At 33.2% G+C, this 17,188-nt stretch overlaps 5 protein-coding genes across 7 annotated transcripts in view; 2 read left to right on the top strand and 3 right to left on the bottom strand.

The window, feature by feature from the left end:
* Nucleotides 1-678: 678 nt before the first annotated feature.
* The window catches only part of LOC116347451 (dual specificity mitogen-activated protein kinase kinase dSOR1-like), a 22,864-nt gene continuing 6,354 nt past the window's right edge, over nucleotides 679-17,188 (top strand). For 2 of the 3 annotated variants that reach the window (XM_031778032.1, XM_031778029.1), the window contains exons 1-2: nucleotides 679-1,050; nucleotides 12,796-12,879. The gene's annotated coding sequence lies outside the window, so the exon portion shown is untranslated. The remainder of the gene's footprint in view (nucleotides 1,051-12,795; nucleotides 12,880-17,188) is intronic. The other variant, XM_031778030.1, reaches the window with a different exon arrangement.
* Nucleotides 2,655-3,996, bottom strand: LOC116347454. Its single transcript, XM_031778034.1, has 3 exons — nucleotides 3,845-3,996; nucleotides 3,018-3,194; nucleotides 2,655-2,956 (listed from the first exon to the last, which is right to left on the bottom strand). Exons 1-3 carry the CDS (start codon nucleotides 3,909-3,911, stop codon nucleotides 2,760-2,762), a joined length of 441 nt encoding a protein of 146 aa, XP_031633894.1. The 5' UTR covers nucleotides 3,912-3,996; the 3' UTR covers nucleotides 2,655-2,759.
* On the bottom strand, nucleotides 7,080-9,472 carry LOC116347441 (hemicentin-2-like). Its single transcript, XM_031778019.1, has 6 exons — nucleotides 9,412-9,472; nucleotides 9,211-9,320; nucleotides 9,080-9,130; nucleotides 8,833-9,022; nucleotides 8,049-8,726; nucleotides 7,080-7,967 (listed from the first exon to the last, which is right to left on the bottom strand). The coding sequence occupies exons 1-6, from the start codon at nucleotides 9,470-9,472 to the stop codon at nucleotides 7,369-7,371; spliced, it is 1,689 nt and encodes a 562-aa protein (XP_031633879.1). The 3' UTR covers nucleotides 7,080-7,368.
* LOC116347453 (S-phase kinase-associated protein 1-like) lies at nucleotides 11,455-12,569 on the bottom strand. Its single transcript, XM_031778033.1, has 3 exons — nucleotides 12,405-12,569; nucleotides 12,000-12,288; nucleotides 11,455-11,911 (listed from the first exon to the last, which is right to left on the bottom strand). Exons 2-3 carry the CDS (start codon nucleotides 12,286-12,288, stop codon nucleotides 11,712-11,714), a joined length of 489 nt encoding a protein of 162 aa, XP_031633893.1. The 5' UTR covers nucleotides 12,405-12,569; the 3' UTR covers nucleotides 11,455-11,711.
* LOC116347440 (zinc finger protein 271-like) overlaps nucleotides 13,545-17,188 on the top strand; it is a 5,301-nt gene continuing 1,657 nt past the window's right edge. Inside the window, exon 1 of the mRNA XM_031778018.1 lies at nucleotides 13,545-15,324. Coding sequence (XP_031633878.1) covers nucleotides 13,545-15,324 — 1,780 coding nt within the window. The remainder of the gene's footprint in view (nucleotides 15,325-17,188) is intronic.

Genomic DNA, 17,188 nt, shown 5'->3' with positions numbered 1-17,188 from the left:
TTTCATGCCAAAATAAATCGCATGGATGAACAGCTCACAGTCTATTATGGCAACATTTTTTTTGGTTTTGGCATTTACATTATTCGATAGAAATATTGTTATCAACAATATTATGAAAATAACACTTGATTTTCGACCGAGGATCATTTCGAGTAAAATATTGTCGCTCAAAAACAACTTGATTTGCTGGAATATTTTAAAATTCGTCGCTAATCTCAATGCATTCACTAGAACATTAAATGAACAACTGCAAAGATTAAATGCATTTAAAGCAATTTTTCATAAACGACTTTATTAACCCATTTTTGAAGAAATGGAATTCGCTTGAATAGTACTCAAACGCTCACAATTTGACTTTCGCTCAGTTTTATCATTGCCAGCGCCGGAAATCCAATGAAGATAGTTTTATCGTTTTTTTTTCGTGGAATATCTGAAGGCAAAAAATGGAAAAATATTCTTTCGTTCACAACGGATGCAAAAAAAACCCAACTCAATTCAAATGTAAGAAATTCTTTGTCAGAAAAAAGTCGTAAAAAATAGCGGCCGGGAAGCTATGGGTTAATTGAAGTTCAGCTTATCAACAAATGGCCTGTAACCTATACGTTCATTCCTTATCAATTCATAACAAAAATTAATAGATTTACGCAGTGTTTTTTGTACGCGTTATAGAGAAAGTTGTGTTTTTTGGTGATTTCTAACATATTTTAATCACATTGAATCAGTTTTTGATACTCTGAATTGGATCGTATATGTGAGACAGTGTTATTACTAATAAAAATATAGCTGAAACTTTCGCACTTGAAGCAAACAAACGAAACAAAAAGAATTGAGAAGAATTTATCAATCAACGATTTCAGTGTTGAATACCAATTCGTTTTTATTTGGTGACTGTGTGATAATTGTTAAAATATATGTATCTATCCGGAAACGGTGTATTGCGATAGCAAAAATACCTTCTTTTTTTGTTGAATGTGAATTAATTGTGGACTGTAGCGAAAAATAAGAGAATTGCCTAATTTACGGCTGAGCTCATTGTCAGAGGAGAAACTTGTAAGTTTTACATTTTTTTTAATTCAAGGGATTTTTTAGCTATGAATAACAAACAACACGTCTGTGTATTTATAATGCAATTGATTTTGAAACTTTTCGCCTTTTTGCCAGCTTTTGTTTTTACATAAATACCTTACCTTACTCCGTAGGAAACTAACATAAGAGCGTCCGACCATTTGATGTTGGACCACCATTGGTGGTTAATTCACGAAAAATGGGGAGTTTCAGAAAATTGAAGACCAAAGAAGGTCCTTACTTCAAATTTTTTAAACATTTTTCTCAGTTTTTAGGGGAGTTATTCCCATTTACCAGTAATGGCTGGTTTAATTTGATTCTTAAAAAATCCGACGCTCGGTCCTTAGATCACCAAGGCCTTTGGTCTAAAGATATGAACCATACAAAGCGAATATTTCATTTCTTAATGAAACTTTCATTTTAAACCACCAAGACACGAAATTTTCACCTTGGAACTGCTTAGTTCCTTCGCTATATTTAATTGCCGTCACCGATTCCAACATCAAAATGACTTAAAATATCCCGATCTTGCACTAAGATCCTTCCATTCACACGCTCCGAATCGTTTCAATTCGATCAAATCGAATGTTACAGTTTTCTTCGTCCATTTGGCTGCGAGATAAATTTCCTCTTCCACATAAATCATCAATTTTCGTATTCTCCCACATTTTTCACGTTCTCTGTTCAATACATCAAAATTCCATTCTTTAAAATTGATTGCGTCTTTAAGCTGATGTATTTTAGTTTTTCGTAACATTGGTGAATGGTAAATAAATGGTAAAATGCGATCAGATGACACTTCACTGAAATAAATGCCTTCCAAATGCAAACGTTTATTGGAAATGTGTGAAAATTCATTATTTCATCGGTATAGCAAAGAGACAATGCTTTCAGATCATCCAATAAATGGTCCAACTGCACGATGTCACCGTTCAACAATCTTTGATCGAAATCGATTGATTTGTACTTCCATCCATAATTTTCGACTGAACTATGTTGATGGCAAAAATGTCAATTTTCATACTAATTTCCAAAATCGAATGACGATTCTCCCACAATGTTCTTGCATCCGTCGAAAATGTTTGAATATTCGGTTTGAGTTCGAAAAATGTTTTCAATTCGTTGGCTTTGAGCTCATACGAATCGTTCAGTTCGAAATTTTTGAGCGTAGGTTACTGTCCAGTGCAGATGATGATGGATTTATCTTGAACGTAACCCGAACGTGATATATTTAGTGTTTTCATGTTTGAACAGTGTCGAAGGTAGTTCTCGTAGAATTCATCTTTGATGAAGCACTCGTTCATTTCCAACAATTCGACACCTTTCAAGATTTCATTGACACTTTCAAATTTTGCGATTTTTTTGAAGATTTTAAGAAAAAAATAAAAAAAATCTGTAATAACATTGATTTGAGCAAATGAAAGTGCTAGAAAAATCAATTTCAACGAATTCATATGGTCTTATGGTCACTTGTCTACCATGAGCTCATTGCTCGTGGTGTTCTATGAAAATGTGAGTGTTTCAAGCATCAAAACGACTCTGTATTTGTAGAAGTTTTTTAACGAAAAATAAAAAAAAAATAACGAAAATTTATTTTCTTAGAAGCGAAAAACCTTTATTATTGTTTAGAGTTCTGATTTCTTTGGTGATTATTCTCGGATAAATACAAAATTAAATAAAAACTGAAACCATGATCAAAATCCATGTGGTTTATCTTTAGTCTGCTCTTGCTTTTCGTTTGAATCTACACTGTTACAGCCATTGGTGTCGCATGTCTCGCAAAATTCCCTCTTTATATATGATGGTGTATTATTATCATTCACACACTCGTCCTTCGCAGCACCAACTTTTTCCCAGTAACAAGCTCGAAATACTTCAGGCTTACCGTTAACTGCAAGAAAGAAAAATATTACAAATCGATTTTTTAAAGAAAATCCACGCTAAGGGCATACCACGAATTATGGACTTTTTGCAGACGGCTCTTTGGTTTAAGTGAGCTGGTGGATCTGTACATTCCACATAGCTATAACGTCTTACATGTTCGCTTATATTACTTGCATCAAATGGCTCATTACAGAATGCAGAATTCGATGCATCCGATGAACATCTCCAACATTTGAGGGCACATACTGAAAAATTGAAGAGACACCAATTATGCATTACAGGAATTGGTTTGAATAAAATGCACCAAATATATAACGTTATATCAATAGTATTTAAAAATCCGACAGGAACTGGTTTAGTACTATTTTTGTTATGGAAAGAATTTTTAATGTACATAAGATATTTTTCAAATTTTCTCGGATAATAAGAATTGTTTTCGAAATTGAGCCAATGCAATATTCCCCTGCTGATAAGCTACAAATATTCCAACTTCATACGATTTTGTGACGCCAGCAAAGAATCTTATCTAATGACTTGAATGTGACCTTTTAATATATATTCAATTCAATTTTTATTATATTTTTTTCATTTTCTCTTGAATGAGAACGAACTATTCTTCTTATTTTTCATTCTTCAAAACCCCGAACTATAAAACCAAAAAAACGATTTTATCCCTGTTTTCAATTTTCTTTTTATTTGGCAGGTTTTTTCTCATTCAATCTATCCCCCTATCCTATCTGAAAACTACAATTTGTCCCCCTCTGAGATCGAACCTGCGAAATTTTTAAATTTTGAATAAAATAGCAAATTACATATTACATTTAAGTTTCCTTTCAAAACTTCCAACGTATTTCGAGCCTCGTTTGCAATTATAATTGATGATGTGCACACATACCTTGCTGAGTTGAGGCTATGATGAATATAGCACTTATTACAATGGACAAAAAATTGAAAATATTCATTACTACTATTAGCAGAGTATGAACCCTTTAGTAGTGAGTAACAAATTGAATTTGGAAAATATCAAGTCTATTCAACAACTCTCACCAAACGAAACTGTTTTCGAATTTCCAATAGCACTCTGTTTTTATTTGCGATAATCGTTAAAAAAACAACTTTGCAAATAAACGATTTGTAATATCAACAATTTTTTACTTTTCCGCACACCTAGTGTAGGAAAGGTATTGTATTAGGCCAAAAAAATTAAAGTCTCCCCAAAACATGTTTTCTATGCATATTTCATGTAGAAAACACGATTGAAGATGATTTTGGGGCATATTAATATGGAATGACAGTCGTATAAATGTTGATGCTTCGAGAAACTTGGAAGAAGTACGCATTATAACAGTTGTTTTACTAAACTGAATTCATTTCCACATATGCTTACGATAACATTCAATAAAAACGTCAACGTTCTTGATTTATTGGCGTTGAATAAGGAGCTAAGAGATTATTTAGTGCGCGCAAGATCACTATCTACATCCACTGGACGTCGTCCAGGAAGAGGTGTGTTTGGCTATAAAATGGACAATTAAACAGACTGACATCAGTTTGATCTAAATGAATCGAAATACATCTTACGATTGGAAACATGCGTTTTGGACATTTTAAGTCCAACTATAAAAACGTAATGTATTATAATGTACAATTCTATATAGACATGGAATAGCGTCGAATAACGTCGATTTGACGCGCATAGCGTTGAGGTTTCATATGGGTTATCATAAACTGCAAGAGAGAAAAATATTACAAATTGATTTTGTTAAGTATTGAGAAATACGTTTGAATAGTTTTGTAGTGAGTGTAAGACTGACAACTTATTAGAAAACATTAAATACATTGGATACTTGATAACTATAGTAAATCCATAGGCTTAGTTGGTTGATTAATACATTGTTGATTTCTTAGCTCCGTTTGAATTGATCTCTTCAATTTTTGAGTTGAAATTTCTCGATGATGAAGGTTCGTTTTCATAAAGTCTTTGTTGATACTTTTTTTAACCCTCCTAGGTATAGTAACGGTCTATTAGACCGAAAACTTAGAAAAAATATCATAATATCGGAACGCGTCGACCGATTGCCATCAATTTTTTGCCTTTATGCGAGAATAATGAATAAATATTGAAAATAAAATTTAAAATCCTGCCACTGATCTGTAAAAAAAAATATCCCAGAACGACGATAATCCTAACTTGATCGTATAGTTACGGTCTATTAGACCGTCCATACAAAATACAGGGAAAAACATAAAAAAACAAAACAAAGTCACACTTTTTTTTTAATTTTTGTATTTTTCTTTTTTTAAAACACTGAAAGAAGTTTGAATGTTAAAAATAGTTGAATGTAAACAAGTATTGAAATACTGAATGGAAATTGGAAAAACTTCCGATCGATTTTTCTCGCGTTTCCGATGGGACTTCTCGACTTCTAGAACACTTTGGACCAGGTTTGAGTCCACCTAGTCCACAGGATTCGATTCTGGCAACAACATCTATTACTGTAGGAATCACCGATCGATTTTTCTAATTCTCTTCAAAATATCACTTAAAATTAAGTGAAGAGGATGCAGGGATGAGAATTATCAACTTCCAGAACACATTGGACCAAGTCGGATCTACCTATTCCATAGGATACACTTCCAGATCAATTCATCTCACATGATATTATTGATTTTTTCAGCTCTCACTGCGACAATGAGATTTCTTAATCTGGAAGTGCATCCTGTGGAATAGTTAGATCCGACCTGGTCCAATGTGTTCGGGAAGTTCAAAATTCTCATCCCTACATCATCTCTTCTTCATTTCAAGTGATATTCTACAGCAGTAATGTGCGAGCTACATTTTACAGGGGGGGTGATTTTTCAAAAACTAAAAATTCTCTCATCTGAACAACAAATTTCGTTTTTTTTTTTTTTTTTTGCTCTTCACTTTTTTGGCGAAAATCCCTAGCAAATCGAAAGAATTTTCTCCGCGCAAAACCTCAGGAAATTACAAAAAAATCGTTTTTTTTTTTTTTCGGAAGTCACTTTTTGAGGCGAAAATCCCTAGCAAATCGGAAGAATTTTCTCACCCAAACAAAATAAAGAGCTAAAAAAAAAAAAAAAAAACAGGTCTTCACTTTTTTCGTGAAAAACCCTAGCAAATTCGAATAATTTTCGCGAAAAAATTTTTCTCATCCAAATCACAGGGGGGGGGTAAACCCCCCCCTACCCCCCCCTTCGCACATTACTGTTCTACAGTAAATAGCTTTTATAAGCGAGAATAAGAAAAATCGATCGGTGATTCGTACAGTAATAGATGTTGTAGCTAGAAGGGAATCCTGTGGATTAGGTGGACCCAAACCTGGTCCAAAGTGTTCTAGAAGTCGAGCACACCGGGGATAACATGGCTGGAATTTTTTTTTTGATTTTCCCATCGGAAACGCGAGAAAAATCGATCGGAAGTTTTTCCATTTCCATTCAGTATTTCAATACTTGTTTACATGAGAAAGTTTTTTTTTTAACGAAATATTTTTTTTCTAATAGACCGTAACTATCCTATATTGTTTTTATTTCGAACTATACCTAGGAGGGTTAAAACAGCATTGTTTTAATATAATTGATGATGTGCACCACATACCTTGCTGAATTGAGGCACTTATTACAATTGACAAAAAATTGAAAATATTCATTGCTATTATCATCAGAGTCTTTTAGTAGTGATTAACAAGTGAATTTGGAAAAAGTCACTTCTATTCAACAGCTATCGTCAAAATAAACTGTTTTCAAGTTTCTTTTAGCACTTTGTTTATATGTGCTATCTGCAGAGATACAACTTAGTGAACGAACGATATAGGAACGACATTTATATCAATAAAAACGTTCAGAGAAAGTGAGAGGGGTAGAACCGTTATTTAAACGAACTGAAATCTATCAAAATGCATTGCATTCAATGAAATATGAAAAAATTGAAAAACAAAAGCAGCGAAAAGGTCACACCTCTACCATAATTTCATTGCTCATGGTGTTCTATGAAAATGTGAGATTTCAAGTATCAAAACGACTCTGAATTCGTAGATTTTTTCGACGAAAAATCAAAAGAAAATTATAGATTAACAAAAGTCTATTTTCTTACAAGCGAAACCCCTTTATTAATGTTTGTAGTTCTGATTTCTTTGGCGATCATATTAGAACATATAAAAAATGTTATAAATTACGAAACAATGTCCAAATATTATTTAGTTTATCTTTAGTATGCTCTTGGTTTTTGTCCATTTCTGCACCGTTACAGCCATCGGTGTCGCATGTCTCCCAAAACTCCGTCTTTATATACGATGGGATAGTATTATTAATACACTCGTCCTTCTAAGTTTCACCAATAGTTTCCCAGAAGCAAGATCGAGATACTACATGCTTATCGTTAACTGCAAGAAAGAAACATATTCAATTACCAACATCAGCACGTTTTGGTTGAACAAAAACGGTAATGTATTTTTGATCTTCGCCAGCCTCGTTGCTTGCATGGCAAATATACGTTCCCTCATCGCTGCGATTGGCATTATATTTTTGAATTAAACTTTGAGGTGTTGCTGCAAATGGACTCGGCACACCTGATATAAATTGTCCAACACCATTTCGGTCTGGTCGTTTCCATTGCACAGTGGCCGGTGGTGAACCTTCTGCCGAGCATTCCAACCTCAATTCATCACCTTCAGTTATCGTCCAATCTTGTATTTCGGGAAAAATTCGAATGATAGGAGCTTGTTGGACATAAATTACGGACGTTTGGCTAGATGATCCAACTGAATTTGATGCACGACATTCATATTGACCAGCATCCTCGAATGTAATGTTAGAAATTAAAATTGTACCGGCATACTTCTCTTCAACACGCTGTGAAAGTGGTGCGCGATCACTACGTGACCAAATTACATTTGGTGTTGGGATACCCGCAATAGCACGACAGCTGAGCATTGCAGATTCACCGATACGAACTGTCTGTGGCTCACGTCGATAGATTTGAACAGTTGGTGCTTCACGTGCTGCGAACAATATATTACAAAATTTTGTTAATTATATTTAAAGTTGGCTACTTTGTGCTTCAAAATAATTTGAAAACTTACGTTCGATATCAATAACAGTGCTGCTTTCAGCGGTTTCTCCATTTGAAGCTATGCATTGATAGATGCCCATATTTTCCAGTTGAGCATTGAACATTTTTAGTGTGTTACCAATTTGTTGTACATTTGAACCGAGAGAGTCTTCGTAAATCTTCTTCCATGTAATTGTTGGATATGGATAACCAGAAGCTTCACAAGTCAAAGTGAATTCCGATCCTTGGACGACTGTGTACAATTCTTCGAGCGGCTTTACATAAACTGGTTGAGATGGAATTTGAGCACCACCGGTGTTACTGTTAGTAATGGAGACATTGACAACTTTGGGCCAAACAATCGGTGTAATCCAATCGATATAATAAGCAACACGAGTGTTAATGCTGGGCGATCTCAAACCACAGCCATTACTAAAACTAACGATTCCAACTATTGTTGCTTCCTTTGTATCATCATTGGATATGTATTGTAGGGGGCCTCCACTGTCCCCTTGGCAAGAATCCTTACTAAATTTCTGCCCATCTGTATTTTCATCCGGATCGTATACGCAATACTGTCCGGGACCAAGGCCATCTTTAACGGCTGGATCGTTCTTTAATGCAATATCATTCAAATAGAAATTGCTGCATTCGTTTAAAGGTTTTGTATTAACTTCGATTTTACGTAATTCGTTTGATAAAGTCACGACTGAAGTTCGATGGGGATGCAGACAAATAAGAAGTTATTATAAACGTTCGTGAAAAACGGTGTCATTCACCAAATCATGATTTAATAATAAAACAGTTCAACTTACTGTTAGGATTAGGATTAGTGTCACCCCAACTGGCCACAGTCAATTTTTTCAGAGTATCTAAATCAACAATATCTCTGTGTAATCTTGCTGCTCTAATTGTGTCAGTGAAATTAATCCATTTTCTAAGCCCAATGAGTCCAATATCGTTCTTTCTTGTTAATGATGAATATTCTGGATGCTTTGTGAAATTCTAAGAGAACAACAGAAACAATTAAACAGCACAATTATGTACGTGTATCACTCTCACCTTTATGTAATGTTTTTTGACATCATTATTATCGGTATCATTTAGATATAGCTATTTTGGAAATGAGGAAAAAAATACATATTTTGTATTAATCATTTGAAATGTAGTTTAAGAGTGTGCTTCTCACTCACTACTCCCAATAAAACGTAATACGGTGGATGATCATCTCTTAAACAATGTGCAGCTGTCATTACATAATACTCCGATATTATAGTACCACCACATTCAAACCTTATTTTTCCTTTGTTGATGTCGTATACGTTGTCCGCCGTACGCAAATTTTTACACAAATATTTGAATTTCATTTAATATTCTATTTTAATAAAACATACCAGGAATGAGATTGCTCAAAACTGCACCAAAGCGTAGGAAAATTAAGATGATTGATTTCATCGTTTAAATAAACACGTAATTCGATCTGTCAGAGCTCAATATTAATGAGCGGGAATGAAAATATACCACGAACTTTCTTTTCAAATAATAATTTATTTCGACACTCAAATGACGTTGTCTTTTGTCTTTCTCAATACAGAATTCGACAGTTTAATTAAATTTCTTTGTGATAATTTTAAAAAAGTTATTTGTAAATATCTCCAGCTCAAAAGTATAACGACAAATGGGCTGCTCTGAAAATTAAGTGATTTTTTTGACCGCGAAATACACAGAAACAAAATAATGCATTGCTTGAAGCAATTTGCTTCTACTCACTTTAATTAAATGATGTTTTTTCTCGTTTAAAGCCAATACGACTTTAACTACCCGTATTAGAAGAATTCACGCTTCGTGTACACTCGGCACATCTTCGCTACTTAGGCGAATATCAGCAGTAGAATTCACTGCGACATGGTCAAAAACATCAAGTAGTCATATGTAAATGGTTCATTCTCTTTTGTGCGAACTTTCTTTGACTGTGTATAGCTGTGATACAAACACATGCATTAGATGCACGACAGTTCGCAGTGAACTCAACGGCTGATATTCCGTAAAGCAGCGATGATGTACCGAGTATACACGAAGCGTGAATTGTTCTAATACGCGTTACTGAAGTCGTATTGGCTTTAAACGAGTTTAAAGTTAATTTTTAACATTTCTACCGAAATGAAATTCTTCCAAATGTTTCAGCGGTGATAAGTTTTTTTTCACTCGGTGCTGCGGGTTTTTTCACTCCATAATCTATGTTTGGCAAAATCCATAAACCATTGACGCGTACAAAAGATTGAAAAATATGAAATTATCTATTATATATAGAACTGAAACTTTATGTACGTTCTCCGCAACATGCAACACGTTACATGTCATGATGTTGCATTGTGATGTGTTGAAATGATTGATTTGGAAAATATCACTTCTACGAAATGAATTCATATTAGAAGAACTTAAATAATTTGCGATTTTTCGACACAAGTAAAATCAATTTAAAGTTCATTCATTTATTAAATAATGTTCATGAATTTTACGCAGTTCAACAAAACAAATTTTAATATCGCCGACGTGTACACTGTACAGTGAAGCAGAATTTTAACCAGATCATTAAAATTACAAATTAAACGAGAAATTGGTATAACAGTATAACTATTCTTTAATCTAAAAATGTCTAAAAAAAAGTTTGTTTGTGCCTTTTGAAAAAATAAATCTTTTTAAGTCTAAAAATCAACAGATAATGATAATAAATAATTTTAAGTATGGTTTCAATATGTTTTTAACTGATTTATTTCCAAATATCTGGGATCGGAATTTGGAAATACAAATAAATTATTCTTAATTATTATTATTGCAATCATAAATTTTAAATAAATCGATTGGAAGGAATTATTTATTATTTAAGTCTGAAATCACAAACCAACTAAAATGATTTAGTTTGAAAATATTCAAATAATTTTTTTTCAATCAAGACATGCATGAAAATTCAGCTTAAATTATTTGAACATTTTATTATGTGATTTGATTTAGTGACTGATTTCAAATCATTTAATCTCTATGGCATATAAGCGAGAGTGAGATTTCTTAAATAGTTTTATTTTTCGTTGTACCCATAAAAATGTATTGCGAATTGATGCATCACACTCGAAAGAATGACGTGGACCAATCAACGGTCCAAAACACTCTGACTGATAGATGACTATTGTAGATTATGTAATTTTTGTTGTAAATATTTTGGCAGTTAATCACGCCATTTTTTCCATTTACCCTGTAGAAACAGTTTTTGAATTTTAATTCTATGAAATGTTATCACATCTACAAAACGTTCTACGAAAATATTTTTTCGAACGAAAAAAAAAACGTATCGCTTCGAAGCCGCCTATATATTATTCAAGAATAAACGTTTGTTATCATTAATGGTGCGAAAATGAGCATAAAAAAAAAAAAAAAAAATGTGGGGTGAAGCAAACGTAAAATATTTTTATTTATCGAGATTCAGCGGGATTCAGAGATTACATGATTTTATGGTTTATACTGGACTTTGAAAAATATATTTCCTTTTATCATGAGTAGATAAATTAATGAGTTTCTGTTTTTCGGAATTATTTCACTGTCAAAAGTTCAAATGGATCAAAATAAATTGGTGGTAAATGGTGTTCTTCTTTTCATTATTCAACGTTAAGATGCTTCGATTTGAATTCGTGTTGATTTCTCATATTTCGATGCACCATTTGTCCTCTTTCGCAATTTGTTCTCGCTCCTCAGCTGTGTAATCATTCGGAATATCGAATGTACGGCGAATTTCTTCGGGCTTTTTGCCTTTTATCATATTTGCCACGGTTTTGCAAGCGGAATCCATCAGTCCTTTGATGTCCAAGTAGTTGGCAGCCAAAATCAATTCGAACAAAATACCTGTTATAAACCAAACGAAGCCAAAATTAAAAAATCACACTTTTTTTTTATGAACCAGAAAAGAAGAAAAATTCTTAAGATTCCTTACCTTGTTCCACATTTAAAAAGTCGACATCCCATGCCGGAATATCGTCGGTACGTTTTACCTTGTTGTCATCATCATCGGTTGGAATGGGATCATTTTGGTGATGTTTTGCCCATTCCAAAACACGACCCAAAATGTTTGAGTCCACATTCTGCAGAGGCACAGTGGTATCATCTTCTTCTTCCATACCACAATCTTCCAACATGGTTTTGATCGTTCCCGAAACTTTTGCCACATTAGTCTCCACATTGAAGACTTCTCCATCTGATGATTGTAACCGAATAACTGGCATCTAAAACAAAATAAAAAAATTTATTATTATTTTTTCACCGAAAAAAATCGAAAATAATTCAAATAATTATCTCAAATGCCCCAAAAATCCAGAGATTTTTTGAAATCGATGTTTACCTTACGATTTGGAATTAAAAACTTGACGTGAGTGAAAAACAAGGAAAAATAGTTGGAAAGTCACAGTTTAAAGCGATTAAAATTACTTTGGTACTTAATTTGAAGCAATGAAGTTTAGAATTTCAGTTTTTACTTGTGTTATCACTGGCGAGCACGAAACGAATGACTAAAAACGGTCGATGCACCATGTTTTATACACGGTCTGGTTGGTGTTACCCGATAAAATCGTTCCTAATGAATCGGTCAAATGAAAACGTCAATTTTTCTTTTCTCTATGTTACCACTAGAATGGCAAAGGTTCAAGGGTCGTCATTTTTTTCCCGAAAAAAAAACAACTTTTTTGTCTGTTTCATTTCTTTTGCCCTAATTTGTGTTTCTTTTACCATTTCAGGTACAAAAACCTCGACCAGTGTGTTGGTTCTTTGCAACATTGAGTTTTCAGCACCAAAAATTCATTAAGACAACATAGATCAAGGTCCAAAAAGTAAAAAAAAATGTATTCTTAGAAAATGTTAATGAACAAAAAACAATGAAATGACGAAAAAATCGAAAATGTTGACAAATTATCAGACCCCACCATCGCCTATATTGAAATTTGAATCAACAAAAAATACAATGAAAAATACCAAAATGGCAAATAAATCAAAACGGCCCGAACGAAAATATGTGGGAAAGAAACTACACCATTGTGACCTTTGTCACAGAAATTTCACTCTAATCATAAATCTCAAAGAACATCAGAAAGTACACGCCGCCGATTTTCCCCTGAAATGTTCACGTTGCTTTGACGGTTTTATGCTAGAAGAGAAAAAGAATGAACATGAAAACAAGTGTACGATACATCGATATAATTGTGACCATTGTAACTATGTCACATTAATAAAACCAAACATAGAACGTCATACACGTATACATACGAATGAAAAACCATTTAAATGCGATCATTGTTGCAAGCGTTTTAACCAATTATCAAGCCTCAAGACGCACAGCATAACACACGCCAAAAAATTTCCATACAATTGTTCGCGATGTTTTATGGGATTCGGATGTGATGCGGATAGAGACGAACATGAAAATGGATGCAAAAGAAATGGATATCGATGCGACCAATGTGACTACATCTCTGTGAATCGAAAAGATATGGAACGTCATATGCGCATACACCAAAAAGATAAACCAAAAAAATGCGATCGATGTTTCCTCTGTTTTACCTCGTTAATTGACTTTTTGGAACATAAAAAAGTCCATTCCAAAGAATTTCTATTCGAGTGTTCACGATGCTTTCGTGGTTTCATGATCGAAATGGAGAAAAATGAACACGAAACAGATTGCAATCGATATAATTGTAAAATGTGTGATTATGTTCATTATGATAGAAGAGCGATGGCAAATCATAGACTAAAACACGCAAAAGGTCATGTTCGATCAACATCCACTTCATCAAATTCGATTATTGTGAACGCAGATTCGAATTTTGACAATGCACAATCTGGCCGCGTCTCAAATGAGCCAAACGTTTGCAAATCTCACAAAAAACCGAAGAAGTCGAACGAAACGACAAATGAATCGAAGCGTGTGAAACGATACATGCGAAAGTATACAGGGAAAAGACCATATCAATGTATTCGTTGCTTTAGGCGCTATGCTCGGTATCGCAATCTGAAAACACACATGAAAATTCATTCCAAAGAACTTTTGTTGTGTTGTTCACGCTGTTTTGTCATGTTTTCGTGTAAAACACAGAGAGACGAACACGAAAATGAATGTAAGGTCAATCAATATAACTGTGATCAATGCGATTTTGTTACGTTGAAAAAACAAAACATGGAACATCATACGCGCAAACATTTGGAAGATAAACCATTTCAATGCGATCGATGCCAAACTAGTTTTACCCACTCAAATATACTTCAAGATCATAAAAGAATGCACATTAAGGAATTTTCATGTTATTGTTCACGGTGTTTTACCGGTTTTATCCTGCAAACGGAAAAGGATGAACATGAAAAAGAGTGCAATATACAACCATATCATTGTAACCAATGCGACTATGTCACTTTGATCAAACAAACGATGGATGGTCATATGCGTGTACATACGGAAGAAATACCAAACCCGACCAACGATGTGTTGCCGAACGATCGCATGGATATCGACGAAATTAGCAATGGTGAAATCAGCAATAGTTCCGCCGGAGAATTGGAAATCGATATGCCTACTTTTAATCTCAATCCAAACGCACAAAATACTGACACCATGTCAAAATCAAATGAACGACCAAAAGAAAAGAAATGTACACGAATACAGAAAGATACCGGAATAAATAAAGAGCGTAAAAAACGTAAATGTATGAAAGAACATCAATGCAATCGTTGCGATCGAAGTTATACCATTTTAATAAGCCTTAAAGATCATAAGAAAGTTCATGCCAAAGAATTTCCGTACAATTGTTCACGATGTTTTGAAGGTTTTTCGCAATTAATTAAGAAAGATGAACACGAAAAGGGGTGTAAGATAAAAAGATATAGTTGCGATGTATGTGACTATGTTACTTTAATTAATTGCAATATGCAACACCACAGGATGAAACATTTAGAAGACAGACTTAGGGAAAGTTTACCATCATCAACTACAAACATTTCTAAAGATGCTAAAAGTCCGGTGATTGTTTCTTTTCAAGCACCAGTGTCACCGTCGCAACCACCTCTTATCGTCCCATCCAATCCAGTTCTATCCATTGAAATAACTCCAAAATGGTTGGAACAAACAGCAAATACGGTCTTAAAAGATAGATTTCATTTGCCAACGGTTTCATCTAGTTCAATGAACTCTCTTATAATTCCAAAGCAGTCGGACGATTTGATCAGAATTGATCGTTCCTTATGCAGAGAATTTAATATTTGTTTCAACGATTCTTTGTGCTAATTTTCAACTTAATTAGGTGCTTTATTATTGTATTGAACATTGTTTTAGTTTTAAGCATAGGGTAAATCATTGCCAAAACACCAGAAATGCTAACAAGGATCAAAATATTACCGAAAGTTCCGAGAAAATACCAATAGGTACCGAAAGTCCAAAAAAGTACTAATAAAAACTAAAAGTATTGATAAAAATGAAAGAAAGAAATGAGAGATCTATTACGTACGTTTTGGTATCTTTTTTTTTTTTTCAACCATATAATCGTTGGTATTTTGGTACTGATTGACTTCAAGTCTTTTACTAAATGTCAAAGTTGTTAATCATCACTGTCGCTTTATTTATTTAAATTCGATTCTATGTTATTGTTACTTTTCACTTCTTTGCTTCTAAATTTGGGAATTATATTTTAATCATAATACTGAAAAGATGTGGTTTTCAAAAATTATGTATACACTCAACCAGTCTAACAAGAGAAACATTCCATCACTGATATCTATAGTCATGAACATTAAAATGTTTTGAATTTCTCAGATTTTGTAAAACTTTATCTTATAAAGTAATTTTAAAAAATGATCAACGTAATTTATTAATAAGAAATTAATTCAAAAAATCACATAAATGCATTAAGAAATATAAACATGTAGTTATTTGAATAAGATAATGAATGTTAATGCTATGACGGTACGATTGTTTTGAAATAAATGCATATATGTAACGAAAAACGACTTCTTTTTATTCATTTTATTTAAACAGCATATTGATGTCAAGCTCTTTCTCTCGACTTTGCTTAAACTGATTTTTTAAATAATCTGCAAAACCTTCTACAAAGGTGCGTCTCTCATCATTCGTGCTTAAGACAATATTTCGTGAATTTCGTTAGGTTCTGTCATCATAAATATTTGCAATTGGTTTGCATGCAACATCTAACTAATATTTCTTTGATATCTTGGGTTTTGGATTGCCAACAACGTATCCGTATTGAAAAGAATCGCATAAAAAGGGCAAGTTAGTTACACATTTATTTCAAATAATATCTCAAACAAAAATTGAAGGAGAAGTAATTTTCCAATATAGTTAATCAGATAAAAATGTCATCAACTTCTTTTAGTTGAATGCCAATCATATTTTGTATGCATATCAGATGGATCTGCTTAAAGGTGAAAATCTGAACCAAACGTGTTCAATATATTCAAAAATAAAGATTTAAACATTATTATAGTCTCATTTCACTTTTGCTCACACCTAGATGGATTTCTAAAAAAAGATAAGATAAAAAATACACATCTTATCTTCAAAACAGAGTTGTATTTTTCACACTTGGAGTGCGCGCACATAGTAGACTTTGCACTCATAAACTGTGTGCGACGCACACAATGCTTTTATTTTGAATGTGCACACACATTTACACAGAAGTTTGACAGTGGTGATAGGATTTTCAAATTTATTTGAACGACGCCATGTTATTATACTTGTCTATTATAACTTACATGTAACAGAAGAAAAAATAAAGTCCATGTCAACGCTAGTGGACATAAATGATTTGAAGAATATTTGCAACCGTCAATGTGAACTAGATCGAATTTGCTAACATACAATGAAAATGACTTACAAAGTGCGTTTCAAAATACTATCACTAATTTCGACACCATTCTGACTCAAAATATTGACATTAAAAATACGTGTTATTGTTGTTGTAGTTTCAATGCTGCGAAAAATATTTCCTAATTAGTCTATCTCAATGCTTTCAAAATGGCTTCTTCTTGTTGTTTTTACATTTTATTTGTTGAAGTAGAATAACTTCAAATCTTTAAAAGAAATTCTTCAAATTCAGTCGTGTGGAAATCTTCGTTAATGTTATCACAATA

This window comes from Contarinia nasturtii, unplaced genomic scaffold (assembly GCF_009176525.2).
Source record: "Contarinia nasturtii isolate CC-2019 unplaced genomic scaffold, AAFC_CNas_1.1 Cnas_scaffold_1905, whole genome shotgun sequence".
In the NCBI taxonomy this organism is placed as follows: domain Eukaryota; kingdom Metazoa; phylum Arthropoda; class Insecta; order Diptera; family Cecidomyiidae; genus Contarinia; species Contarinia nasturtii.
This window is presented reverse-complemented; position numbering and strand designations above follow the sequence as displayed.

Bases quoted from the DNA above. Each gene is read 5' to 3' on its own strand.
- LOC116347453 (XM_031778033.1), bottom strand. From the start codon at position 12,288: ATGCCAGTTATTCGGTTACAATCATCAGATGGAGAAGTCTTCAATGTG. The intron at 11,912-11,999 runs GTAAGGAATCTT...GGTTTATAACAG, and splicing joins CTTTTTAAATGTGGAACAAG to GTATTTTGTTCGAATTGATT.
- LOC116347441 (XM_031778019.1), bottom strand. From the start codon at position 9,472: ATGAAATCAATCATCTTAATTTTCCTACGCTTTGGTGCAGTTTTGAGC. The intron at 9,131-9,210 runs GTGAGTGAGAAG...TTTCCAAAATAG, and splicing joins ATTACGTTTTATTGGGAGTA to CTATATCTAAATGATACCGA. The intron at 7,968-8,048 runs GTAAGTTTTCAA...TATTGTTCGCAG, and splicing joins CACTGTTATTGATATCGAAC to CACGTGAAGCACCAACTGTT.
- LOC116347454 (XM_031778034.1), bottom strand. From the start codon at position 3,911: ATGAATATTTTCAATTTTTTGTCCATTGTAATAAGTGCTATATTCATC. The intron at 3,195-3,844 runs GTATGTGTGCAC...TCAATTTTTCAG, and splicing joins CATAGCCTCAACTCAGCAAG to TATGTGCCCTCAAATGTTGG. The intron at 2,957-3,017 runs GTATGCCCTTAG...TCTTTCTTGCAG, and splicing joins CAAAAAGTCCATAATTCGTG to TTAACGGTAAGCCTGAAGTA.